The 23,116-nt window shown below is 50.8% G+C and overlaps 1 protein-coding gene across 1 annotated transcript in view; it reads left to right on the forward strand.

The window, feature by feature from the left end:
* Positions 1-10,230: 10,230 nt before the first annotated feature.
* ABHD17C (abhydrolase domain containing 17C, depalmitoylase) overlaps positions 10,231-23,116 on the forward strand; it is a 47,425-nt gene continuing 34,539 nt past the window's right edge. The window contains exon 1 of the mRNA XM_028089435.2: positions 10,231-10,838. Coding sequence (XP_027945236.2) covers positions 10,231-10,838 — 608 coding nt within the window. The remainder of the gene's footprint in view (positions 10,839-23,116) is intronic.

Genomic DNA, 23,116 nt, shown 5'->3' on the forward strand with positions numbered 1-23,116 from the left:
GAGGAAAGAGGCTGCCAGAGGCCGTGGCAGGGACTCCCAACTGAAACTGGAATTTCCTGGGTCCTGGGTCCTGCCCCCAGAGAGTGTGATTTGTAGCTCTGGGGTGTGACCTGGGCTCTGGAAGTTTTTTTTTTTTTATTTATTTGCGGGAGAGAGAATGAGAGACAGAGAGCATGAGAGGGAGGAGGGTCAGAGGGAGAAGCAGACTCCCCGCCGAGCAGGGAGCCCGATGTGGGACTCGATCCCAGGACTCCAGGATCATGACCTGAGCCGAAGGCAGTCGCTTAACCAACTGAGCCACCCAGGCGCGCCGGGCTCTGGAAGTTTAAAGAAATACTCAGAGAGTTTTAATGGGTAGACAAGTCTGAGAACCACCAGCCTATGAGGTTATTGACTATCGACAAAGTGGAGGTCGTGAGTAGAGACCACTCTTTCCAAAAGCTTGGCAGTGAAGGCATACATAGGCACAGAAGCTTGAGGGATAGGAGGGTGCCAGGAAGGTGAGGGCTTGTCTATTTGTTTACAAGGCGGGGAAACGTCGAAATCCTTGTCAGCTGAAGGAAAGAGTCCAGGGCACAGTAGAGATGAAAGCTGATAGAGCGAGAAGTTTCTAGAATAATCCTGGAGGGGATGGGTCAGTGGCAGAAGCGGAAGGATTTATCTTAGGAGGAGAAACACACGTAGTATTCTTCGTACTGTACTCTTTACTTAGAATGACCCCTTGTTCCTTCAAAGCCCAGCTCAGAGCGGGCGTCTACCACCAACCCCACACGGGAGCGAATTATTCTGTGTCCTTGGAACACTTTTGGCATTTCTCTTGTCATTGTTATAATGAGGGTTATATAATATCCACGACAGTCATTTCTGTAAGAATCTTTCTCCCTGATGGCAAGACCCTGCCTCATGCAACTTTGTGACCTCTTTGTAAGTCCCGTGCAGTTCCTGGAAAATACTATATTTATTTAGTTGAATTACCCTCTACCTTTTTACAGAAATGATTTAAGAAAGCTTACAAGGATATGGAAATTTTAAGTTAGCATAAAAGTGGGGGTTTAAAAGTAAAAGGGAAAAAACCAGAGAGGCCACAAAATAGAATAAAAAACAAACCACACTTGCAAAAGATCACCTACATGCCAACTTCAAAAAGGGCAGCGTGTGGCTCTGAGCTTTCTGGTCCAGCTAATGTAAAAGGACCGAATCTGGACCGTAAAACTCACAGTGTTCATTGGAAGTGAGTGGATGACAGAGGGACAATTAATTAGTCACTCCAGTCTTCCTGACATCAAGGTTCAAAGCAAACTTCTTCCAATGGGTTCTAATAAAGACGATTTTCCATGGCATGATGAAAAATGTTCTTGTTCCCATTATCTAGTGCACATAGCAAATTGCTCCAAAACTTGGCGGCCATGACTGTTTATCATCTCTCATCATTCTCATGGGTTGATGGGTTTAGCTAGGTGGTTTCCATGTGGGGTCCTTCCTAAGGTTGAGTCAGCTGGTAGCTGAGGCTGCCACCCTCTAAAGGCTTCTGCTCTCACGGAGCATGTCTGACACCCTGCCTGGGATGGTTGGAGGGGCCGGGGGGTGGTCCGACATCTCTCTCCTTGCAGATAGCATGAGCTTCCTCACAGCATGGCAGCCGGCTTTCCCCAAAGGAAACCGATCAAGGGAGTCAGACAGAAGCTGGGAGGCGTCTTGGAATCCAGCCTGGGAAGTCTCACAGAATCACGTCTACCCTGTTCTGCTACTCAAAGCAAACGTGGTTGAACCCCAATTCAAGGGGGTGGAGCGACAGAATGCAGCTCTGTGCTGGGAAGCCGGAGCCGCTGTATCAGATTAAGACTACGTATTATGACGTGCCGAAGGAGGCCCAGGCCACCTCCACGGGGTGGGCAAGTAGCTGCCTCTGTATCTGGGCTCCCCACTCTGGGAATGTGAAAACCAGGGTTGTTTTGATTGAAGGCGCAGTTTCAATACACCCACACAAAGAAGTAAAGTCACAAGACTTACCACTCTCGAAGCCCAGGACAGGGGGAGGGTGCAGTGAGCTATTTCTGAGGGGTTGGAGGGTTGGAGTTCAAGCCTGCACAAGTGTTTGCCTTCATAACCTTTGAGCTCTTATCAGTTTACAAGGTATTTTTCCCTAAGAGGTACTGTCACTCCCTTTTCCAGACGGGGTAACTAGCGTTCAGAGAAATAATGTGCCCAAGGTGGCAACATCGGGACTCCAATCCAGATCTGTCCCACGTTCCACCCTGGCCTACTCCACTGAACCAAGCTGCCTCCCACCCTACTACACTTCATCATAGGAAAAGCGGTTTTTAAAAAGGACGAGATCTGGATTTCCCAGCTCTTTACTGATTTGAACAGGTGCTCGATGATGTTTTGTTAAAATAACATTTGATCTAACCAGCGAAGGGACCCGGCAAAGTGGGCGCAGCAGAGGGACAACAGGGACGGTGGGGGGTGCATATGAAGGTGCCAACAAGAGTATCATTGACACGCGTTACCGTCCATTAGGCTATTCTGGGCGGTCTGATGGAGGAAGGGGTGGGCAGCAAGAGAATGTGGACGAGGTTCAGCCGGAGGGAAGGAAAAGGGCAGAAGAAGAGGAACTTGCAGGCAGGGAAGGGAAGTTCACCCTCCAGGAATGACAGAGCGCCACATGACGACAAGGTCCAGGGGATGACAGCGTTTGTGTAGGGAAGCAGGGAGAGCTCAGGAGACATGAGCCGGCAGAGGACTGTGAGTCCAGGCTTTTCGTCCGAAGTGCTGTCACTGTCACTGAGCCCCCGTTTCCTCACCAGGGAAAGGAAGTCAGAGAAGGGTGGATGGAGAGGGAGGGAGGGAGCCAGTGCCAGAAACATGGCAGACAGGAAGTGCATTCCTGGGCTGGGCACATACCAGCCCAGCCCTGAGGAAGGTCCTACCATCAGATAATGCAGACTCCAAAGGAGAGAGGAAAAACAGGTCCTCCGGGATCTCGTCTGTCTTTGTATTTGCTGCAGGAACGACACAGTTCTGGTGCATAGTAGGTCTTAACAGAGCTCGGCTGATTTCAGCTGTATTAACATTATCTTATTCCCATGTGAATGGAACGTGACTTTATCCTTGGGATGTTAATTTTTGAAGTGACTTAAAATAGCTGGAACATCTTCATTACTCTGAAGTATTTTCTTTCCTCTTTCTTTTTCCTGTTGGGCTTAAAATGACCTTTATTATTCCCTCCTAATTATAAAAATAATACAGGCCCAGAACGTATGGAATATACACAGACACCAGAAATGAACAACCAACCAAATCAAAATAACATCTCTATAATCTCACTGACCAGGGACAGTTTTTTTCCCCCCCCCGGGGTTAAACTTTTTAAAAAGTACATTTACATGGTGTTGTACCTATTTTGTGCTCTGTGTTTATTCAACCTATTATAGATATTTTCCTATGATACTAAATGCGGTCCTTTAATTTGTTTTAACGGCACACATTGGTCCATTGTCCGAACATGCTATCACTTACTTCAGGCTTTGATGTTGTCCATTTTTTTTCTTTGCTATTATAAACTAGGCTGTCATAAACATCCTACTATTTAAAAATCTATGTGCAAAACAAGTTATTTCCTTAGGCTACATTCCAACCAGAATTACTCAGCTATAGATGTGGTATGCTTTTAAGTCTTTTGGTATATATTGTCAAATCTCCTTCTAGAAAGCAATATGAATTAACACTCCCACCAGAATGTTGGAGATCAGAGTGCTTACTTTTCCACATCATGTCCCACAGAGCACTAGGGGTCATTAACCCTTTAAAACTTTTTTGGGATCAATTTAAGAAGGTTAAAAATACATTTTTAAAATATGCTTTTTAAAAACTAAAGAGTCTGGGGGCACCTGGGTGGCTCAATCGGTTAAGCATCTGCTTTCAGCTCAGGTGATCCCAGTGTCCTGGGATGGAGCCCTTGGTGGGCTCCCTGCTCAGTGGGAAGTCTGCTTCTCCCTCTCCCTCATGCACACGCTCTCTCAAATAAATAAAACCAAAGGAAAAAAAAAACACTAAGGAGTCTAATCCTTTCTTCATATAGTACCTATTGATCACTTTAATAAAATGCTTGTCCATGTATTTTGACCTTTTTCCCTGTTGTTTTTTTTTAATTTTTTTAAATTAAAAAACAAATTTTTTTTTTTTTTTTTAAGCAGGCTCCATGCCCAGTGCAGAGCCCGACTTGGGGCTTGAACTCAAGACCCTGAGGTCATGACCTGAACTGAGATCAAGAGTCGGACGCGTAGCCGACTGAGACCTGGGTGCCCTAGAGTCTTTTATTTTAAATGAACTTATAGCAAATATTTTTGCCTGGTTCTTCAGAATTCTGAAGATTAAAGGATGTGAATTTTTTAGTATGGAGAATCTCAAACTTTTTTCTAAAGTAGAGACTAACACATCACAGCCTCATGTGCCCATCAACTCATCACTAAAATGCCTCAATTATCAAATCATGGCTCATCAGCTTCGCTTCACATGTATCTTCCCTCCTCTCTTCCCCAGAAGATTGTTTTGCACCATATCTTCCACATCACATCATCTGTAGATGTTTCTGCATTTAGAAGCCTGAAAACTTAAGTAGTCAAATCACTGATTTTTTTTTTCTTTTGTGGCTTCTGCCTTTGATATTATGCTCAAAATATGTAAATTTTCATTTCTATTTTCCAGTTGTCTTTTGGTTTCATTAAAAACATCCTTGATTTTTTTGATCGATCGGAATTGAATTTTATCTTTTTTTGAATATTTAACCAATGACTGAATGAATTAACATATCCCCACTGCTCTGATATATCAACTTACTCATATGGTAAATACTTATCAACAGCTAGGTCATTTTGGTTTTTCTGCATGGTCTTATGCTGGTATTACTTTTCTTTTTTGGTGTTACCATTTTTTAAAGTATGTATTTAGTATTTGTTATTATAAATTCCCTATAGATTATTATATTATTATATTATATTATTATTATAAATAACACTACAGATTAATCATTCATGTACACTGTTTTAATGTGTAGGTATCCAAAATTCTGAAAGGAAAAAAAACCCTTAAAATTAATGCCATGATATTATTATCACCTTCAAATTAGATTTGCAAGCTCCACGTATAAAAAAGGTCATTCCCACTTTCCACTTTAAAAAGATTACCTGTTTCACATTGTCTATCACATCTTTGCATATTTTTAAAAGAGTGATTAGAAATTATCAGCAACTGAATTCCCATCAGTTGACAAAGATGTTTTGAGCTCTATGATGTGGTAGGACATAATGCTTGGTGCTGATTATGCAGGGTGGAACCAAACCGGCTTAGTTCCTACGGTAAGTGTTCCACCCAGTCTGAATTACGTGATCAGTTTCAGGGGCACTGGACCTCTTGTGAGGGATCCAGGAGTAGACTAAAGGCGGTACTAAAACCAAAGGCGGGTTTGAAGACACAGTCATCCAGGCAACGGATGGAACGGTGAAAACACTTATCTGTGGGGGGGGTGGGGGTGGGTGTTTTATTTCTTTCAATCCTTATCTCTTGCGGGGCTTTCTCAGCATTTTGTGGATCTATGGGCTCTCCCCAGCTGGATTCCAGCGACCTCATTTACAACACTTTTGATAAGAGCCCTCGGACTGAAAAGGGTTCTGGGAAAAGATATTTTGCTCCAAAACCTCTTCGCTGAATGGCAGACCCCTTCCCCTAATGAACACTGGTATAGGTTCCCTGAAATAGCCTCGAAGTGTCATTTATGCTATTTTTTCCAAAATTATAAGCTTTTATTTTCTTTTTCACATTTCAGATGTGCTGCTTTAATAGATATCTCCTCCAAAATCTATCCCACCTCTAGTCATACTTTAATGTTTTTCTCTGGGAAATAAGCGGGATCCAGGAGTAACTGCCTGCATGACACAGTAGTCCTTGTCCTTATTGAGAAAGCCGGTGAGAACAGTGTAAGACCCTTTGCTTTTAATTTTTGAAGTGGATTCCTAGTCACTACATCACGGGACAGGTAACAAAATATCCAACTACAACGACAAAGCAGTTTATTTTTCTCACCTAACGGGAAGCCCAGGCAAAAGCGGGCTGGGCAGCTACTCAACACTGCCATGAAGCCTCTAGATTCCCATCTCTTGTCCACCATCTTCAGCTATGAAATTCGCTCTCATGGTTGCAAGGTGGTTGCTGTAGCTCCAAGAATTCCTGCAAGCCGAGGGGGAAGAGACGGAGGGGGCAAAGGCAAACATTCCAGATGAGTCTGGCTCTGTTCAGTCTTTCCCCCCAAAGTTCTCCACTTGGAGACTACTGGCCAGAACCGAGTCACGTGGCCGCTCTCACAGCGCGGGAGGGGGATGACTGTGTCTCTGAACCGGGAGCCTTGTCACCCAGAACAAAACCCCAGCTCTGTGAGTAAGCCAGGTGGGGGGAGGCCACAGCTCCCTAGCCAGAGGACAGGGGCAGGCTAGAAACACACTGATGCTGGCGTTGGCTACGGATTGCACTTATTTTCCTCAAAGCCTGTACTCTGATAGTAGTAACACGCAAGCCAGAAGGCACAGGGCTTGTCTCTTTGGTGCACTCATCAAATCACCCATTCGTTCTTTAATTTATCAATTTAATTAATATTTCCTGAGCATTTTCTCTCTGCCAGGCATGGGGTGGGGGGCGGGGAGCTGTGGTGACCACAATAAACACAATCTTTGTCTTCACAGAGCATCCACTCCTAAATTAAAACAGGCAATGTATTTTATTTTTTTATTTTTTTAAAGATTTTATTTATTTATTTATTTGAGAGAGAGAGAATGAGAGAGAGATAGAGAGCATGAGAGGGAAGAGGGTCAGAGGGAGAAGCAGACTCCCCGCCGAGCAGGGAGCCCGATGCAGGACTCGATCCCGGGACTCCAGGATCATGACCTGAGCTGAAGGCAGTCGCCTAACCAACTGAGCCACCCAGGCGCCCCAGGCAATGTATTTTAGATTTCTCTTTTATCATCCATCTGAACAGCCAGATTCATTTTTTTCAGCACGAGCATCCTTCTCTTATGGCCAATTAAAAATGATCATTCTCTCTACTACCGACACAGTTTTACTTTGATAAACTGAGTTAGATCTCCAGCAACTTGACATCAGGCAGATTAATATGGAAGAAATGTTCGGGAAAAGTTGGGCGTGGAAAGGGCCAATTAAATAACAAACCAGCACACTCAGCTACTGGGAATATTGTTCAGGTTACCAGTCCTGGCTGGTTTAGCAGGATGCAGTTGTGCCAACTTGCAGCTTCTTGAGGGCAGGAGGGGCTGGGTCTCGGCCAGCTTTGTGTTCCCCAGATCAGCTCAGTGACTAACTCCTGGTAAATACCTAGTAAATACGTTTGCTCACCCAAACTCAAAGTTAGACTTTCTCTAGTAGCAGGTGAGGGGCCACACAGAAATTCTTTAAGGTCAAAACAAATAGCTAGTAATCTCTGACCTTTGCATTTTATAGGGAAAATGGATTCTTTCTGCGTTGCATGTGAGAGTTTTCCCATCAATATGCCAAGGCACACGGACACACCAGTTGTGCATGTGTTAGAGGTGTGCTGAGATGTTGAACCCCTTAGGGCTAGGGAGGCCAAGCCCCGGGGCAGCACAGACTTTACCATGACTACGTGTAGCACGAGGTGAAAAAGGCTTGGTAGCTCTGCTCTATGGCACCCAACTGGGGGGGTCTCAACTTAATATTTGCACAAACTTGAGCCAGCACACCTTTCTTAGCCAAGGTTGCCCTTTCCACCCACCTCTGCGTCCCTTCTAAAAGCCAAGCTTTTAGTTATTTACTTATTTATGCACTGGCATTCTACTGCACGACCCTCCGCAAATCCTTTGTGGAACGAGGCAGGGTGTCAATAAATATCTGGCTTTCTAATTTTCCTGAAAACGTTAACACTGCCCCAGGCCATCTGGAACAGAACACTGAGCCTGTCTTTTCCACCAGCCATGCAGAGCACGCCTCCTTGAGACTCTCCTCACAGCACCCTAATAGGAACCCCATGTTACTCAACTACTGTCAAGACAGGTGAGCGCAGCAGTATTCGAGGAAGACAAAGGGGCCCACTAGACACTCTTTCATCTCAGTTCCTCAAGTTCTATTCCTATTCTCACTTAGATTAGGAAATAAAATACTGGGCTATCACTTAGCTCCCCACACAAATACCACCATTGAGCCAAGACTGAAGATGCTCTCCTTACCTTTTACGGGGAGTTGAATTTTTTTTTTTCTTTAAAGGCATGTAAAAAACTGTTCTGAATCTTCTCCTAAGGCCCCAATTAGATTGTAGGGTACTTGAGAGAAGGGACTGTCCTACTCACCTTTGTAACTGTGGCACACACAAGTCTTGGGTGCTGTGAGCATAAAAAAAATTACATACATATACAGAAGAATTGAATACAAGAGATAAAGTACGTATCCAAGGAAAGTATACAGAAGTGTACCGAGTTATAAACCTTTTTAAAGAAGGGAACCCAATCCTGTGAAGCTAAAATTCTGGTTTTAGGTAAAACTTCACCAAGTGTGAGTAATTTGAAAATAGACCCAGAAATACTTTGTCTGTAGGAGTTACCAACTAGGTTTTCTCTAAGTTTTTGGATCATTCAAAAACGTCCAAAATTATTTCAGTGAAGAAATGGTCTTTTAAAACCAGGTCCTGAAGGTTATTGCAATCTGAATAGCAAATCCATCTAGATGAGGGTGCTTAAAAATACTCCTCCCTGAAAAGCCACACCAAAAGTTAACATTCTCAGGACATCTGTTAGTTAGAACAACAGGTCCAACCTGGTGATGCTGCCAACTTCCACTTCTCTAACCGCCCTGCTGGCAGTCCAGGATCCTGTCAATTCCTGAAAGGGAGGTTCAGCTGCCAAATCAGGAGACAAAAAGGAAATATAGAATGCTCGGTGAAATTGGCACCAGAGCATGCTCAGGTTCAAGCACTGAGAGTTATATTTGGAAAAAAAAAAAAAAATCACTTAAAGGTGAATGCCAAGATTACAGTGGATTAAATCACTGTAAGAAATCTTTCATGATGAAGACCACTTAAAAATCTTGGACCCAAGACAAGTCTTGAGAAACCAGCCCTGTAGAGGACATCTAGAAAATCCGCCGCACGCGGGACCAGAAATGTCAACCTCACACGGTGCACTGGTAGGGGAGGTGTGACCTGTCTCACTCCTATAGACAGAGGGACACCCTAAAGACCCAATCATGCCCCTAGGACGGGAACACCGTTGCTCCATATGCAGAAACCACCTCGTGTAACGGGGACACACAGCGCTGACTGGCCCTCAACAGCAGGACCCCTCACGCTGAGACGTGAGGAAGAGGCAGTTCAGAAAGCACAGACGCCAAGAGCCAAACATTTCAGGTACGCGTCCATTCTCCTCCACCCATTAATGTTCTTTTCAGCAGATTCCCAAGAACCTCCATCCACGACCAAACTTGGATTTGGATAAGGGAGAGAGGAGTGAGGGGAACAGCTCGATGCGGAAGGATGCCCTCGCCACTTGCACCGTCCCTTCCGGGGATCGGCCCAGCTGCCCGCACACAGACCCCGAAGGAGGCAGGGGCGTCCCGGGGACATGCGGCTCCCCTGGGCCCCTGTGTGTCCCGGGGCCGGGCGCGCATCCCCTCCAGGCTCCCCCGTGGGGGCGGCCCGGCTGCCCGCGAGCAGACCCTGGAGCAGAGGCGTCCCGGGGACCTGAGGTTCCTCCGGGCTTCCGGGCGTCCCGAAGACGGGCGCGCGTTCCCCAGGCCCGGCAGGTGCCTGCGCCCGCGGAGCGGGGGGGGCCGCGGGGAGCCCCGCCCCGGTGCCGGGCCCCGCGCCGAGTCCCCGCGGGGGCGCCGGCGCGCGGTAACCCGGAAGTGGCGGCGGCGGCGGCGGGCGCGCGGGGGCGGGGGCGGCGCGCTGGAGCCATGGCCGCCGCCGCCGGCTTTGTGTGCCGCGCGCTGGCCCCGACCGCCCGCGCCTCGCCCCGGCCGTGGGACCGCCGCTGACCCAACCCGGCTCCGAGCGCCGCGCCCGCCGGGCCGGCCCCGCCTCCCGCGCTCCGCGCCCCGCCTCCCGCCTCCTGCCGCCGGGCGGGCGGGCCGCAGCCGCCCTCCGCGCTCGCTCGCTCGCCCGCGTCCTCGCCCGCGCCCGCCCGGCCTCCGGCGGCGGGGCTCCAGGCCGCCCCGATGCCCGAGCCAGGCCCCAGGATGAACGGCTTCTCGCTGGGCGAGCTGTGCTGGCTCTTCTGCTGCCCGCCCTGCCCGAGCCGCATCGCCGCCAAGCTGGCCTTCCTGCCGCCCGAGCCCACCTACACGGTGCTGGCGCCCGAGCAGCGCGGCCCCGGCGCGCCCGCCCCGGCCCCGGCCCCGGCTGCCGCCGCCGCCGCCGCCGCCGCCGCCGCCGCCGCCGCCGCGGCCCAGCCGGCGCCGCAGCAGCCCGAGGAGGGCGCGGGGCCCGGCGCGTGCAGCCTGCACCTGAGCGAGCGCGCCGACTGGCAGTACTCGCAGCGCGAGCTGGACGCCGTCGAGGTCTTCTTCTCGCGCACGGCCCGGGACAACCGGCTCGGCTGCATGTTCGTGCGCTGCGCGCCCTCCAGCCGCTACACGCTGCTCTTCTCCCACGGCAACGCCGTGGACCTGGGCCAGATGTGCAGCTTCTACATCGGCCTCGGCTCGCGCATCAACTGCAACATCTTCTCCTACGACTACTCGGGCTACGGCGTCAGCTCGGGCAAGCCCTCGGAGAAGAACCTGTACGCCGACATCGACGCCGCGTGGCAGGCGCTGCGCACCCGGTGAGCCCCCCGGGGGTCTCCAGTCCCGGCCTGCAGCCGCGTGAGGCGGGGAGGGCAGGCGGGTGCCCTGGGGGGCCTGTGGGGCGGCCGGCGGGGAGAGGGGCCCTTCCTCCCGGGCTGTGCGCCAGCAGAGTGTGACCCCCCTCCCCCCGCCCCCAGGACCCTGTGGACTCGCTTTTCTTCTCCAGCCCTGGCCTTCTCCCACCCTCTCCCCAAATCCCACCAGCCCTCAGGTTCCTTGTGAGCTCAGACCCGGGGGATTTGCCTGTTCAGGCACGCCTGGGTGCCCCCGGCCCACTGGCTGGGTCTTTTGTGGCTCTGGTCACCGCAGGTGGAGGCGTGGGGGTGGCTTAAGTGCTGGGCAGAAACAACTTGGTTCGCGCTGAGTTTGTGTGAGCTGGCCGCCAGAGCCTGAAGGTCCTCAGACTGAAGTGACCTTGGGCAAGGCACGGGAGCCTCTCGACCTCGGGCTCCCATAGTGTGTGGTCGACGGGATGACTTCCAAAGACTTTTGCTCCCGTTGTAAAGGGCTCCGAGGGGCCATGGGTGGGCAGCGCTGGAGGCAGCTGGAGGGGCGCATGGTGTGAAGTTTGTCTCCTGGGGGGGGGGGGGGGCGGTGCAGAGTAGCTGGCGCTATGTGGGCAGGAAGGTAGCTGGTGGCGGTCGGCCTGGCACCTTCCACAGAGCCACAGAAACAAGCCTGGGCTGAGTTTGAATCTTACCTGGCAGGGTTTGGGGACTCGCTTGACCTTGAATTAGCATTCACAGGACTGGAGAGTATTTATGGTGGGAGAGCCTTTGATGTGCAAGGCCCAAGTGGCCGGCCTGGTTCCTGGGTCAGAAAACGGGAGTTTTATTCTCATTTTGGGCACACCTCTGGCAAATGCGCAGTCACATCACCTGTTTGTGCTCTGGTTTTGGTATTTGTGACTTTTCGCCACCTACCCTAGAGCAAGGATGGTGAAAATACCTGAGATCATGTCTATAATGCGATCTGATTTCTCCCACTGAAAGAGTCCCCAGGTTAAGTGCGGTTGGCACGATTCTGGCAACCGGCACTTAACGTGTTTTTATCTAAAATACGTTTGCGTGGCTTATGCAGATTGCCAACATGAATGATGTCGTCTCCTGTTCATGCCTATGCTCCTAAATTACCCTTTGCCTTTCGGGGAAAATGCCGCAGGAAAGTATTTAGGATTTAATGTTACATTGTTATTTGTGTTCTCTTGGAGTCCTGAAGGACTTCACTGGGATGATGGTTTTTCGAAAGTGGTTTGGGTAGATGAGAATGTATCCAAGTAGATCCACTGAGTCAGGATCCACAGGTAGTTGAAAGCCACCTGTTCCAGTAAAGGGTTTCAAAACTATGTGTCCTACACAATCAATACATTGCTACAGTGTACTGTTGATAAAGGCATTAAGAATAAGGGTTGGCATTGAATCTTTTAAAAATGAACCATTGAAACCCTACTTTGAGTATCCAGATGTGAGGATTTCTTTCTTTTTTTTTTTTTAAGATTTTTTTATTTGAGAGAGAGAGAGAATGCGAGATAGAGAGCATGAGAGGGAAGAGGGTCAGAGGGAGAAGCAGACTCCCCGTTGAGCAGGGAGCCCGATGTGGGACTCGATCCCGGGACTCCAGGATCATGACCTGAGCCGAAGGCAGTCGCTTAACCAACTGAGCCACCCAGGCGTCCCTCTTTTTTTTTTTTTTTTTTTTTTAAGATTTTATTTATTTATTTATTTGAGAGAGAGAGAGCATGAGGGGGGGAGGGTCAGAGGGAGAAGCAGACTCCCCGCCGAGCAGGGAGCCCGATGCGGGACTCGATCCCGGGACTCCAGGATCGTGACCTGAGCCGAAGGCAGTCGCTTAACCAACTGAGCCACCCAGGCGCCCCAGATGTGAGAATTTCTATAGACCATTGTTCGTATGTGTGTGTAACTACATTAGAACGAAAGCCTTTCAGATATGAGGCCAGCCTTTGCCCTGAATATGCAGGTGTGGCTGTGTTACAAAATAGGCTAGGTGTAGTTATTTCCTGGAGGCTTTTGTCATATTTAGTTTAAGGGCATTGTTTTTGGGTAAACAGTTCGATTCAGTTTTGGAACATCTGATGATAGATCTAAATTTTGCCTACCGTTTCTTTAATTTTACAGGGGAATTCATATCTAGATTGATTCACACACCTGTAAAGTGGGGTAGAATTTAAAGGCTGCGGTGAGAGTCTTAGAATTTGAGGAAACTTACAGACCATCCTGCCCTGTGCTTTTCAACTGTTTGGAAGGTGACCCCACAGTAACACATAGAGGTCACGCCTCGATCAGGCACACACATATACATCATATCTGCCTACACGTCTGTATCTGAAGCAAATGTTTCACAAACCCCTCTTTTCTCTATGGGCAACGTGCATGGCATAATATATTCCATTTCAAATTTTTAAAAAGCAGAAGAAGAATGTGGGTTGCTAGGCACGGAATTTATTTCCTAACTCCTGGACGCGGGTCTTGTGCACGCCCCCCATCTGACTGAGGCCCGGGGAAGGCCGTCTCACGGGGCGTCCGCAGTAGGTCTCCTGACCGCTGGTTTCACACTCTTCCCACTACACCAGGTAGTCCTGCTTATCAGATTTCTCAAGAGGTGCATTTTTGTGTGTCGGTTACTCTAATAACATGGGAGTTACCCGACCCTGAAGCCGGTCCGTCTCCTCACTGGCTTCCTTCAGCCGACTCTCTGGTTCTCTCTGGTTCTCCTGCCGTCACCTTGCCTGGAAGGTGCCCTGTTCTGTGCCCGTTTACAGCTCTGTTCAGGTCCTTGCCAAGGCAGGAGTGCCTTCCACCACAGGTACCCGCTCCGTGGCTGGGCCAGACCCCCTTTTCCACCTCCTTCTTTGGGGATCTCTCTTCTGACCTGGTCCACACTGCTCATGACCCTGATGGGAGAGCCTGCCTTGTCCTGCATGGTCTCTGTCTATACTCAGGCTGCGTTCCCCCGGAGTACCTGGCTCCCTCCTCCCACTCACCTCTAGCCTCTTGCGTGTGCCGCCCTTCTCCTGTGTCGGAAACACTGGATCCTGACCGGGTCCTGATTGGATTCGGAGACACTTTGTGTTCCTGGACACCTGGTACTCAGCCCCTTGACCTGCACTTATCGTGCTTTTTTACTATGTCTTGTTATTTAATGGTCCTTCCCACTAAATTGAAAGCCCTTTGAGGGAGGGACTCTGTGTCTTCTCTATGCCCAACAATGCCCTAAAATAATAGGTACACATTAAATATTTGTTTAATGAATAGCACATATGGATGCCGCATAAGTCAATAAATGAGATAAATTTAGTTTTTCCTAAGTTGGACTCTTACAAACAAGAGTTGGGTCTTATTTTACCTCCAAAGCTTTAATATCCACGGACACAACCGTAGACCAGAAAGGGGGGTTGGTTTACGATGTATTGGCCTGAGGTCTGATCCATTATGTGTTTGTTCTGGGGACAGTGAAGTGTCTGTTTCAAACAGAAGAGTAACAATAACCATTCCTTTATATTCCTCTTCATCTGTGTCCCACCCGTGTGTACGTCAGCCCCTGTGCATGCTGTAACGTGCTGCCCGGTCCTTGAGGGAGGACTTCCCACATAGACACTACCTAGTATGCCTACTACCCACATGCATGGGGGACATTAGCAAGGAGTGGTGAAGTGAGCAAGCAGTCCAAAACAAAGGTCTGCGGGGGAAGTAAACGTGAAGGCAAGAAGGGTGTTCGTTGCTATTTGGCCAGTAGATGATTATTTGAAGCATTTGAAAACTTGTTAGAAAAGGTGTGGAATAGAAGTAGCTTTGAAGGAGTCAGGAAGAGTGTGGACCCAGTGTGGACGAAGTTGGAGTCCCAGTCCATTTGGGCTGCTGTAAGGAGATACCACCGACCGGGTGGGCCCCAGACAACAGAGATGTATTCCTCCCGGTTCTGCAGGCTGGACATCTGAGATAGGGGGCACCAGCGTTGTCGCGGTCCAGTGAGGACCCTCTTCCCGGTTGCAGACTGCGGACTTCTCATTGTACTTGCGCTGGGCAGAAGGGACGAGGGAGCGTTCTTGGGCAGCTTTGATGAGGGCACTAACCCCCCCCCCCCAGAAGGGCTCCTAACCCTAACCCTCAGGACCTAACCACCTCCCAGAGGCCCCACCTCCTGATACCATGACTTTGGGGGTTAGGTTTCAACATGTGAATTTTGGGGGAGCGGACGTGAATATCTAGTCCTCCTGCAGTTGGTATGGGAACAATGAGGAGAGGTTCTCTACAATGGAGAACCTAAGCCCGACTGAAAGCTTGAAGGTTAGGACGTGCTTTACATTTGTGTTACATACTTTGCACATTTGTGTTACATACTTTGTTAAGTACGTTGTGAATACAAGCCACTGAGGGAATGCGTTGGAATCCCTTAGAAATATTTGTAGAGGGCGCCTGGGTGGCTCCGTCGTTAAGCGTCTGCCTTCGGCTCAGGTCATGATCCCGGGGTCCTGAGATCGAGCCCCGCATCGGGCTCCCTGCTCGGCGGGAAGCCTGCTTCTGCCTCTGCCTCGTCCCCTGGCTTGTGCTCCCTCTCTCGCTGTGTCTCGCTCTCTCAAATAAATAAATAAATAATAAATACCTAGAAAGGATGCTGAAAATCAGCGCAGCCTTCTTGGAAGTTGGTGTTGGAACCTGAGCTGGGGCAGTGATTACTCTGTGTGGGTTAAGGTGGGAGTAGGCAGATTAAGCCCCTCAGCACACGTCCTCAGGGGTCCAAGTCCTCAGGGGTCCTCTGGACACAAGCAGCTGTAGAAGTGGGCCCCAGGATTCCAGAAGGTGTGAGTCAAGCGGATTTGCAAGCGTAAACCCAAACAAGCAAATAACCCAGAGCATGAGGTGGAAGATGGGTGGAGAGTATTTCGGCTGAAACATTTTAATCTAGAAAAACAGGAGAGAAGGCATTTGTGATTCAGTTTATCTTCAGTGTTTACCGGTGCCATCCACAGAAGTTGTTGGAACCTTCCGTTTGGTGCAGAGACTGTGGAAGGGCGAGGCGTTTGGTGACAGAAACACTGACCCAATCGGAGAAAGCAAATGCAAGAGAGAAAGAGAACTGACTTTTGGTGCCTCGGTGCCAAAGGCAAATTACCGAAGACAATATTTCATTCACTCGTTCATTTACTTTACCAGCAAGCCATTAACCATTAACCAGGTGTGCACGTACCAGACACTGGGGGAGGTGGGGAGGTTCCCTTTGAGTATCACTAATCCCAAACGCTTGCTTGCTTGCTTCTGTTTCTTTTTTGTGAAAGGATGGACTTGAATTTGGAGGCCCTTTTTTTTTTTTTTTCCAGCTGAAAGGTCTCACACATTTATTACTGAACCAACCTGCTGGTGCGGAGACACAGAAACAGAACAACCATTTCCCCAGTAAAACATGTCCATTGTTTAGGGATTGTTTAGGGAGAGGAGTAGGGATGTTTGCAGAGCGATAGGATAGGAACATGGGACCCTCTTGTGGCTTTAGTAAGTGTGCAAGTGTGTGTCCATCGCCTCCTCGGAGCTGTGCCTGAGTTTAGTACCGTTTTTCATCCGCATCCACCGGGGAATGGGATGATCCTGCTTTTGTTTCTTGGCCAGGAATCTCTTGATTCTGGAAGATCGTGAGAAGACATGGCGAGGGTCAGCCAACCACACACACCACGATGGTGGTGGAAAGGAGAGAGAGCTTTTAGAGGCATTTTGAACACGTAACTGTGTGTTGCTGTTTTATAACTTCTGTGTCTGTGATTCATAGGATCCATAACTAGACGATTCGTAAGTCCCAGGAAGGCTGTAGTGGGTGCCCTCGGGTGGTGGGATCCGTGTGTTGGTTGTGAATGGTGTGTATCGTTCTGACTCTCAGGATGGGTTTCTCCTGGGAGGAGCAGGGCAGCTCCTTTCCCAGGGAAGGTGAAGTTGAAGACCTGACTTCTTTGCTCTCAGTTTTCCCAGAGGGACTACGACGGTGCCATTAAGGGAGGGACGCTTAGGATTTCTGCCTGGGTTTGACCGACAGGGAATGAGGAAAATAGAATGTGCCGTGAAGAGTGGTTGACATGAGGCACAGGCGTGGTGGTGTTTCTAGAAAGGGAGCAGAGTATTGGCTTGCAATTTAAGGCAGCCAATGTGGGACTATCCCACTTGGGAGAGTGCAGCTCCTCAGAATAGACTCGTTGAAGCCGAAGTGGGCGAAGTGCGTTTTGGGGGTTGGTAGGGCGCCCTTTGCTTCGGCGTCTCCTCCGGGCCCTCGGAGCGCGTGTGCCGGGCCAGGCCGTGGTGGTGGCCTCGCTGTGCGGGTAGCGCTTCTCTCCGGCCCCAGCAGATCCCGAGCTTTTGTGTCCGTGGTTCATCATTCCTTCTCCACGGTTCTGTTCCGAGGGTGACCCACTTGCGGAAGACCCGACGGGCTTGTGCATGTTTCTGTGTGAAGGGGCAACCACGCCTTCCAAACGCATTTGTATTTATTCAGGGGCCCTTGGAGGGTCGGGCGTGAAGCCGTAGGCTTGGTGCCTTGGTGCCCAGCTGGCGGAAGGGGCCTTTCCTCCCTTTGTTCTTTCTGGAGAAGTCACCTCAAGGGTATCACCGGACAGGACTGAGAGCGCAGCCCCGAGGGGGCGCCCTACCCTCTCCCACAGCTTTGGCTCCTCTCCTCTACCCTGTCCAGGGCCTGGATCCCACAGGAGACCCCAGGCCCGGCGTTAGCATGGGCAGCACACCCGCCTTCCCTGGGGTATTTTGCTTCAGCTCGTGGTGAGACTATGAATCTGCACTTGAAGAGGCCTTTCGCACAGGGATCCAAAATCTCAGCAAGAGACGCTCAGGAGATCATTAGCTGGCTGTTCGAATGACTTCTTTTTTTTTTTTTTTTTTCTCCCAGGCTTGCTTTAAAGAATAGGCTTCCTGATTTGTCTAAGAGTTTGAATTTACAGAAGTTAGATAAGCCCAGAACCTTTGGAGTGAGGGAAATTCGTTCTGATTCCAGCACACCTTCCAGTCCCTCATGTCCCCTTGAAGCAGGCACATCCCGGGAGAGGGGCCGGGCCCCCAGGGTGTCCACTCCCCCGGCGCCTGCAGGGGCTCTGCCCGCCAGGCTCCTGCCCCTCCTGGCTGCAGGGCTTGCAAGGCCCAGTCTCCACGGAGCTCCCGGCCTCCACGAGGCTCACTCTGACAAAAGAGCATGGGCCTTGAAGAGTAGCCCACAGTTGGTTCCTTAAAGCTTGTCAGGAGCGCAGTGACACTGTTGTCTTTCTGTGACCACCCGTGTGGGCTCCCGTGGCCGGCCTGGAGGCCACTGGCTGTAGGGAAATAGGCCTCTCCCTCGTTCTGCTCCTCTCCTGCCCTGTGGCCGATGACCGCCCCCTGGGACGGTGGGCAGCTGGTGGCCGGTGGCCGGGGGTGTGGACTTGGCCGTGCACGGCCCCTGGGGCCCAGGGGAGTGGGCGGGCTGGGTGAAGGCGGTGGGGGACCCAGGCGCAGGTGCGCAGGGGTGGCCCTCCACGCTGCTTCAGTCAGAGGTCTCCAGCTGGAGACGACTTGGTGATTTATTTCTTCATTTAGCTGATTTACAGCCGTGCTGATTCCTGGCTCTTACGTCAGAGCAACCCAGCAAGGTTGTCTCAAGGGGGACCTGGTGAGGAATGTTCCTGTGAGTCTGAGCTTTCTCTGATGCTTCTGTGGGAAGGGCAGGGATTTTGGAGTCAGGCACACCCGAGTTTAGATTAGCTGCTTGGCCTTGGGCGGGTCTCCTAACCTGTGTGCACCTCAGGTACAGTCATGACCGGACTGGTCACTCACCGTGTCAGTAATGATAAAATGGGAGTGACCCCCGCCCCCCCGTGTGAGATGCACTAGCCCAGCGCCTCCCACGCGGTCAGAGCACCACAAATGGGCTATTACCGTTCACGATCATTAATAACATTATTAGAGTTATCATAACCGCATGCTCAGATCATGCGGAAGGCCAGGCACTTAGATCAGGAGGGCCGTTAGAGAGCTCACTCCCTTCCCCACCCTGCATGGATGTGAACAGCGCGCAGGGCAGGCCTGGCTCGGTGGCTGTGGGCGCAGAGCACAGCAGAGATGACCGAGTTCTGCAGGCGTCCCCCCGCCCCCATCCGTGGGAGATTTGTTCCGAGACGGAGTGTACCAAACCTGTGTATGCTGGGCTTTGCCTTGGGCACACGTACCTGTGATCAAGTTGGACTGTAAACTAGGCACAGCAAGAGACGAGCAATAATAACTTATAATAAAATAGAACAATTGTAACAGTATACAGTGGAACAATATACTGTGATGAAAGTTACGTGAATGTGTTCTCCCTCTCCAGCTACCTTACTACGTGGCACTCACCCTCCTTATGGGGACGTGAAATGATACGGTGCCCACATGATAAGATGACATGAGGTGGGGGACGTGGGCGTGGGGACGTGGCGTCAGGCGGCTAGTGATCTTCTGATGAGGGGTCGGAAGGAGGATCACCTGCGTCCGGACTGTGGTTGAGCTCCAGGAACTGGAGACCACGGATAAGTGGGGGGGTGACTGTGTATGTTGTTAAGGGGCAGAGGCTGTTTGAATTTATTCCTCCGGGCTCCGTGTATCACGTTTGTGCTCTGGGGAGTAGTATGCATTAGTGTTTCAAATTGGATGGCACTTCATCTACCAAGGTGTTTATATGCCCAGAGGAGAACTTTAAAGGAGAGGAAACTTTACCTGTAATCCAACGCTTTGCAATTACTTTGCAGCCCGTCCATCTCTCTGGCTCCCTCCACCATGCCCTTTGCGGGCCTCGCTCATGGGTGCGGGCCGTGTGGTGTGGCAGGAGACTTCTTCGGGCATAGCGTCAGGGATGAGGGGGCACGAAGGTAAAACCCAGTCCCTGTCCCCCACTCAGGACATGCTGGTCGCTCTTAACTACTGGGACGACCTTCAGTAGATAGTTATCCTTCCCTTTTCTTAAAGTCGGGCAAGGGGCCTGAATCACACACTTCCTTTTAAAATATGAATGCTCCCATGATGCCTTGTACCTCAGATTCCTGTTGAGTTTTCAAGGTTCTGTGTGATGGAGCTCATTGATAAACTTCCACACTATTGATTTACTTCAGAGCACTCGAGGACCGTGGCACCACGGTGAAACTGGAAACCTCTGTTTCCAGAAAGTCTAGGTCATTCGGATCCAGACTGCTCGTTAACGGATGCCTGTCAATGATTTGCTGAATCACTGAGCAGAGCCCTACCTCAGGATTACTTGTTAACAGAGCACGGCTTTAATTTTCAAATAAAAAGGGAGCACAAAAGAATCCTGGCACTGATTATTAGCTTATTCCTTTAGTTTACCTTTTTGAGGGGTTCAAATGAAATCTGGGCAGTTAGGTTGGGGGAAGAATGTGAAGCGAGCCCATATTCAGGATGTATCCACAGAGCGAGAGTTTCTAGACTTTAATTATAACTGCTGGGGCTAACCCCTCTGTTGTTATGGCTAGTAATCAAATGAGAATTCCAACTTTCCCGAAACTATTTTTAGTGATTGTCATGGACAGAACCAAACCATGTACGGTGATAATTATATTGCCGCAAAGCTCTAGAATACCAGCACAAGGGTTTTGTATGCTGGTTTAACTTAAATGTTTTGATTTCTCCCTATTGTCATGAATAACTCAAGGGTATTTCAGATTCCCTGTGTTTGGTTGCGTCCTTGTAAACTTGTGTTCGTATCACTTTAGTTTTCATATTTATGAAAGGAAAGGACCATTCACATATTCAATACTTCTTTGCATGTTTTATGTTATATAACCAGGCTGGGGGAAGTAATTTTTTAAATGAGCATGCTGTCATACATTTAATTGGAAAAAACTGGTTTTTCCTACTAAAACTTCAAGAAAACCCCAGAAAGAACATGGTCGTAAGGGAGGGCTGAAGATGGCCGGGCTGTGCCCTCACTGGGGAGGATTTGGGGTCTGCCTCTGTCCCCGAAGCTCAGCGGGAGCTCGCAGGCCTGAGGCTCCAGCCCTGCCACAGCTCAGAGTCCGCGTGCTGGACACACGCCCCGCCATCGTCCTGACCACCCGTCACCCTTCCTGGTTTCCGGGCCTGAGCTGCAGCGCCCGCTCTGGGGCCTTACTGTCCGTCCGTGCGTCTGGCCAGCCGCACCCTGCAGCAGCCTCATCGGAGTTTGCCCGCCTGGATCCCAGTTTCCTTTGCCAGTCCTGCCCATGCTGACTTCCCCTGCGGCTGAAACGTTCACGGATGTGGAGAGCCTGCTCCTCACCCCTGCTTCCTGGCTACCGACCCGTCCCTCGTCCTCGTTCCCCTCCACCACCCTGTGCGCCTCCACGGCCCCCGCCCGCGGCCACACCTCGTACCTGTCATGTCCGGCAGCGGTCCACCGCCCGGCCTTTGAATTACAAAATATCCTTTTCTGACTCAGTCTCATATCCTGTTGGATCTGTTTATTTAACAAATGTATTAAGGGCCTGCCATGGGCCAGACATTCTTCCAGGACAAAACAAACACGAAATCCCTGCTGTTGGAAGCTTTCACACATAGGGGGCAGATACCCAGGAAAAACAGTTATCCTAATAATTATGTAAACTGTATTTGATTAGAGTATGATAAATGTTATGGAGAAAGGAGAAGAATGTAGAAGAGAGTCGGGTGGTGGGAATACCGAGAGAGTGGGCGAGTGCAGTGTGGTTTTAAAAGGTGAGAATGGGCTTCATCCAGAGAACATCTGGCGCAGAGCAGTGAGGGGTTAGCCCTGTGGCTCGGTGCAGGAAGGGCCAGGGGACAAAGGCCCTGAGGTTCACAGAACATCCCAGAAGCTGGTGTGGCTGGAGCAGGGCCAGTGAGGTGCACGGTGGGGGCAATGGGAACCCGGATGGAGCCACCGGGTGGGGTTGGGGCTCCTATCCGGCCTCATAGACCATTGCACTGGGCTTGTGCAGCTTGTAATGGGAGCCTTGGGGACCGAAGTGACCGGATTTGATAGGCTTTGGTGGTTCCTGATGATTGTATGGATGACAGACGGAAGGCTGGGGTCCCAGGGAGGGAAGTAGGCCAGTTAGGATTCACCCTCAGGGTTGTAGGTTAGAGACAATGGTGGTGTGGGTCAGGTGCGTGACTGCAGAGGTGTGATGAGAGGTGCTCAGATCTGGGGTGTTCGTTTAGAGGTAGGTCACCGGTATTTGCCAAGTCGAGTGGGGAAGGGGAGGGTCTAGGATGAGTCCTGGGGTTTTGTCTTGAGCAGCAAGAAGCCTGAGTCACTCCTCCCGGAGGTGGCAGAGGGCTGGACAGGCTCCCCAGGCGGGAGGCTAGGCCAGGAGTCTCGCTTTGTCTCTGTCGCCTTCGCGATGGCCATCCAGGGGGACACACAGAGCAGGCGACAGGGCGCGAGCCTGGATTTCAGGAGCAAGGTCTGGATAAATTTGGGAATTGTCCCTTCCAAGGAGGAAGGCCACGAAACCGAAAGCAGACTTGAGGGAATGGGCGTTTGCCTGGGAGAACCCTGCTTCTGTCCACCCCCCGGTCCGGTCCCGTTGAGTCTTCACCCCGGGTGCACCAGGCCTCCGCAAGCACCCCGTGTGGGAGGGTCTGATGCTCCTGTGAATGACAGCCCTCTCCCCGGGGCACGGCACTGTGGTGTCACGTGGTATTGGGTGCTGGCTCCTGGGTCACTTTCTGTGTCCGGAGAGCTGGGCCCTCCTGTGATCTGAGGCACCCAGGGGAGCAGCTGTGGCACCCCAAGCATCAGGGTGGTTCCCCGTGGGAGGCGCTGCCCACTCCTATGTCCTGCTGCCATGCCTGGGGTCCCTTCGGTGCCGCAAACCTCCTGGCTTCCCCAAGACTAGTTTCTGAGAAGCCTGACCCTGAGTGGGGATGAGTGCTTCAGGACATGGGTAGTGTGAGGGCACCTCAAGTACCTTTGCAGGATCGGGTGTGGTGAAGACCACGGTCGTCATTTGTGTGGTGGCTCCTGCCTGCCTCTCTCCCCAGATTTCCCCTCTGAGCCAAAAGGCGGACAAGAGGAGACCTCTGTAGCACCTGCACGTTCCGTGGCCCCTTGTTCCCTGGTCTTTGCCTTGTCCCCTTGTCTCCACGTTTACAAAGAACTGCAAAGGTGATGCAGTAACACCTGGAACGTTTGGAACGGTTGGACCCGAGTCTCTTGGGAGTGGTCTCCTGCATCCTCAGCTCTTTTCTGAACAGCTGGGTTAGAAGGAAGGGCCGCCGCGCATGTG

This window comes from Eumetopias jubatus, unplaced genomic scaffold (genome assembly GCF_037043125.1).
Source record: "Eumetopias jubatus isolate StellerSeaLion01/CBP00866 unplaced genomic scaffold, mEumJub1_p1.0 scaffold_7, whole genome shotgun sequence".
NCBI classification, from domain to species: domain Eukaryota; kingdom Metazoa; phylum Chordata; class Mammalia; order Carnivora; family Otariidae; genus Eumetopias; species Eumetopias jubatus.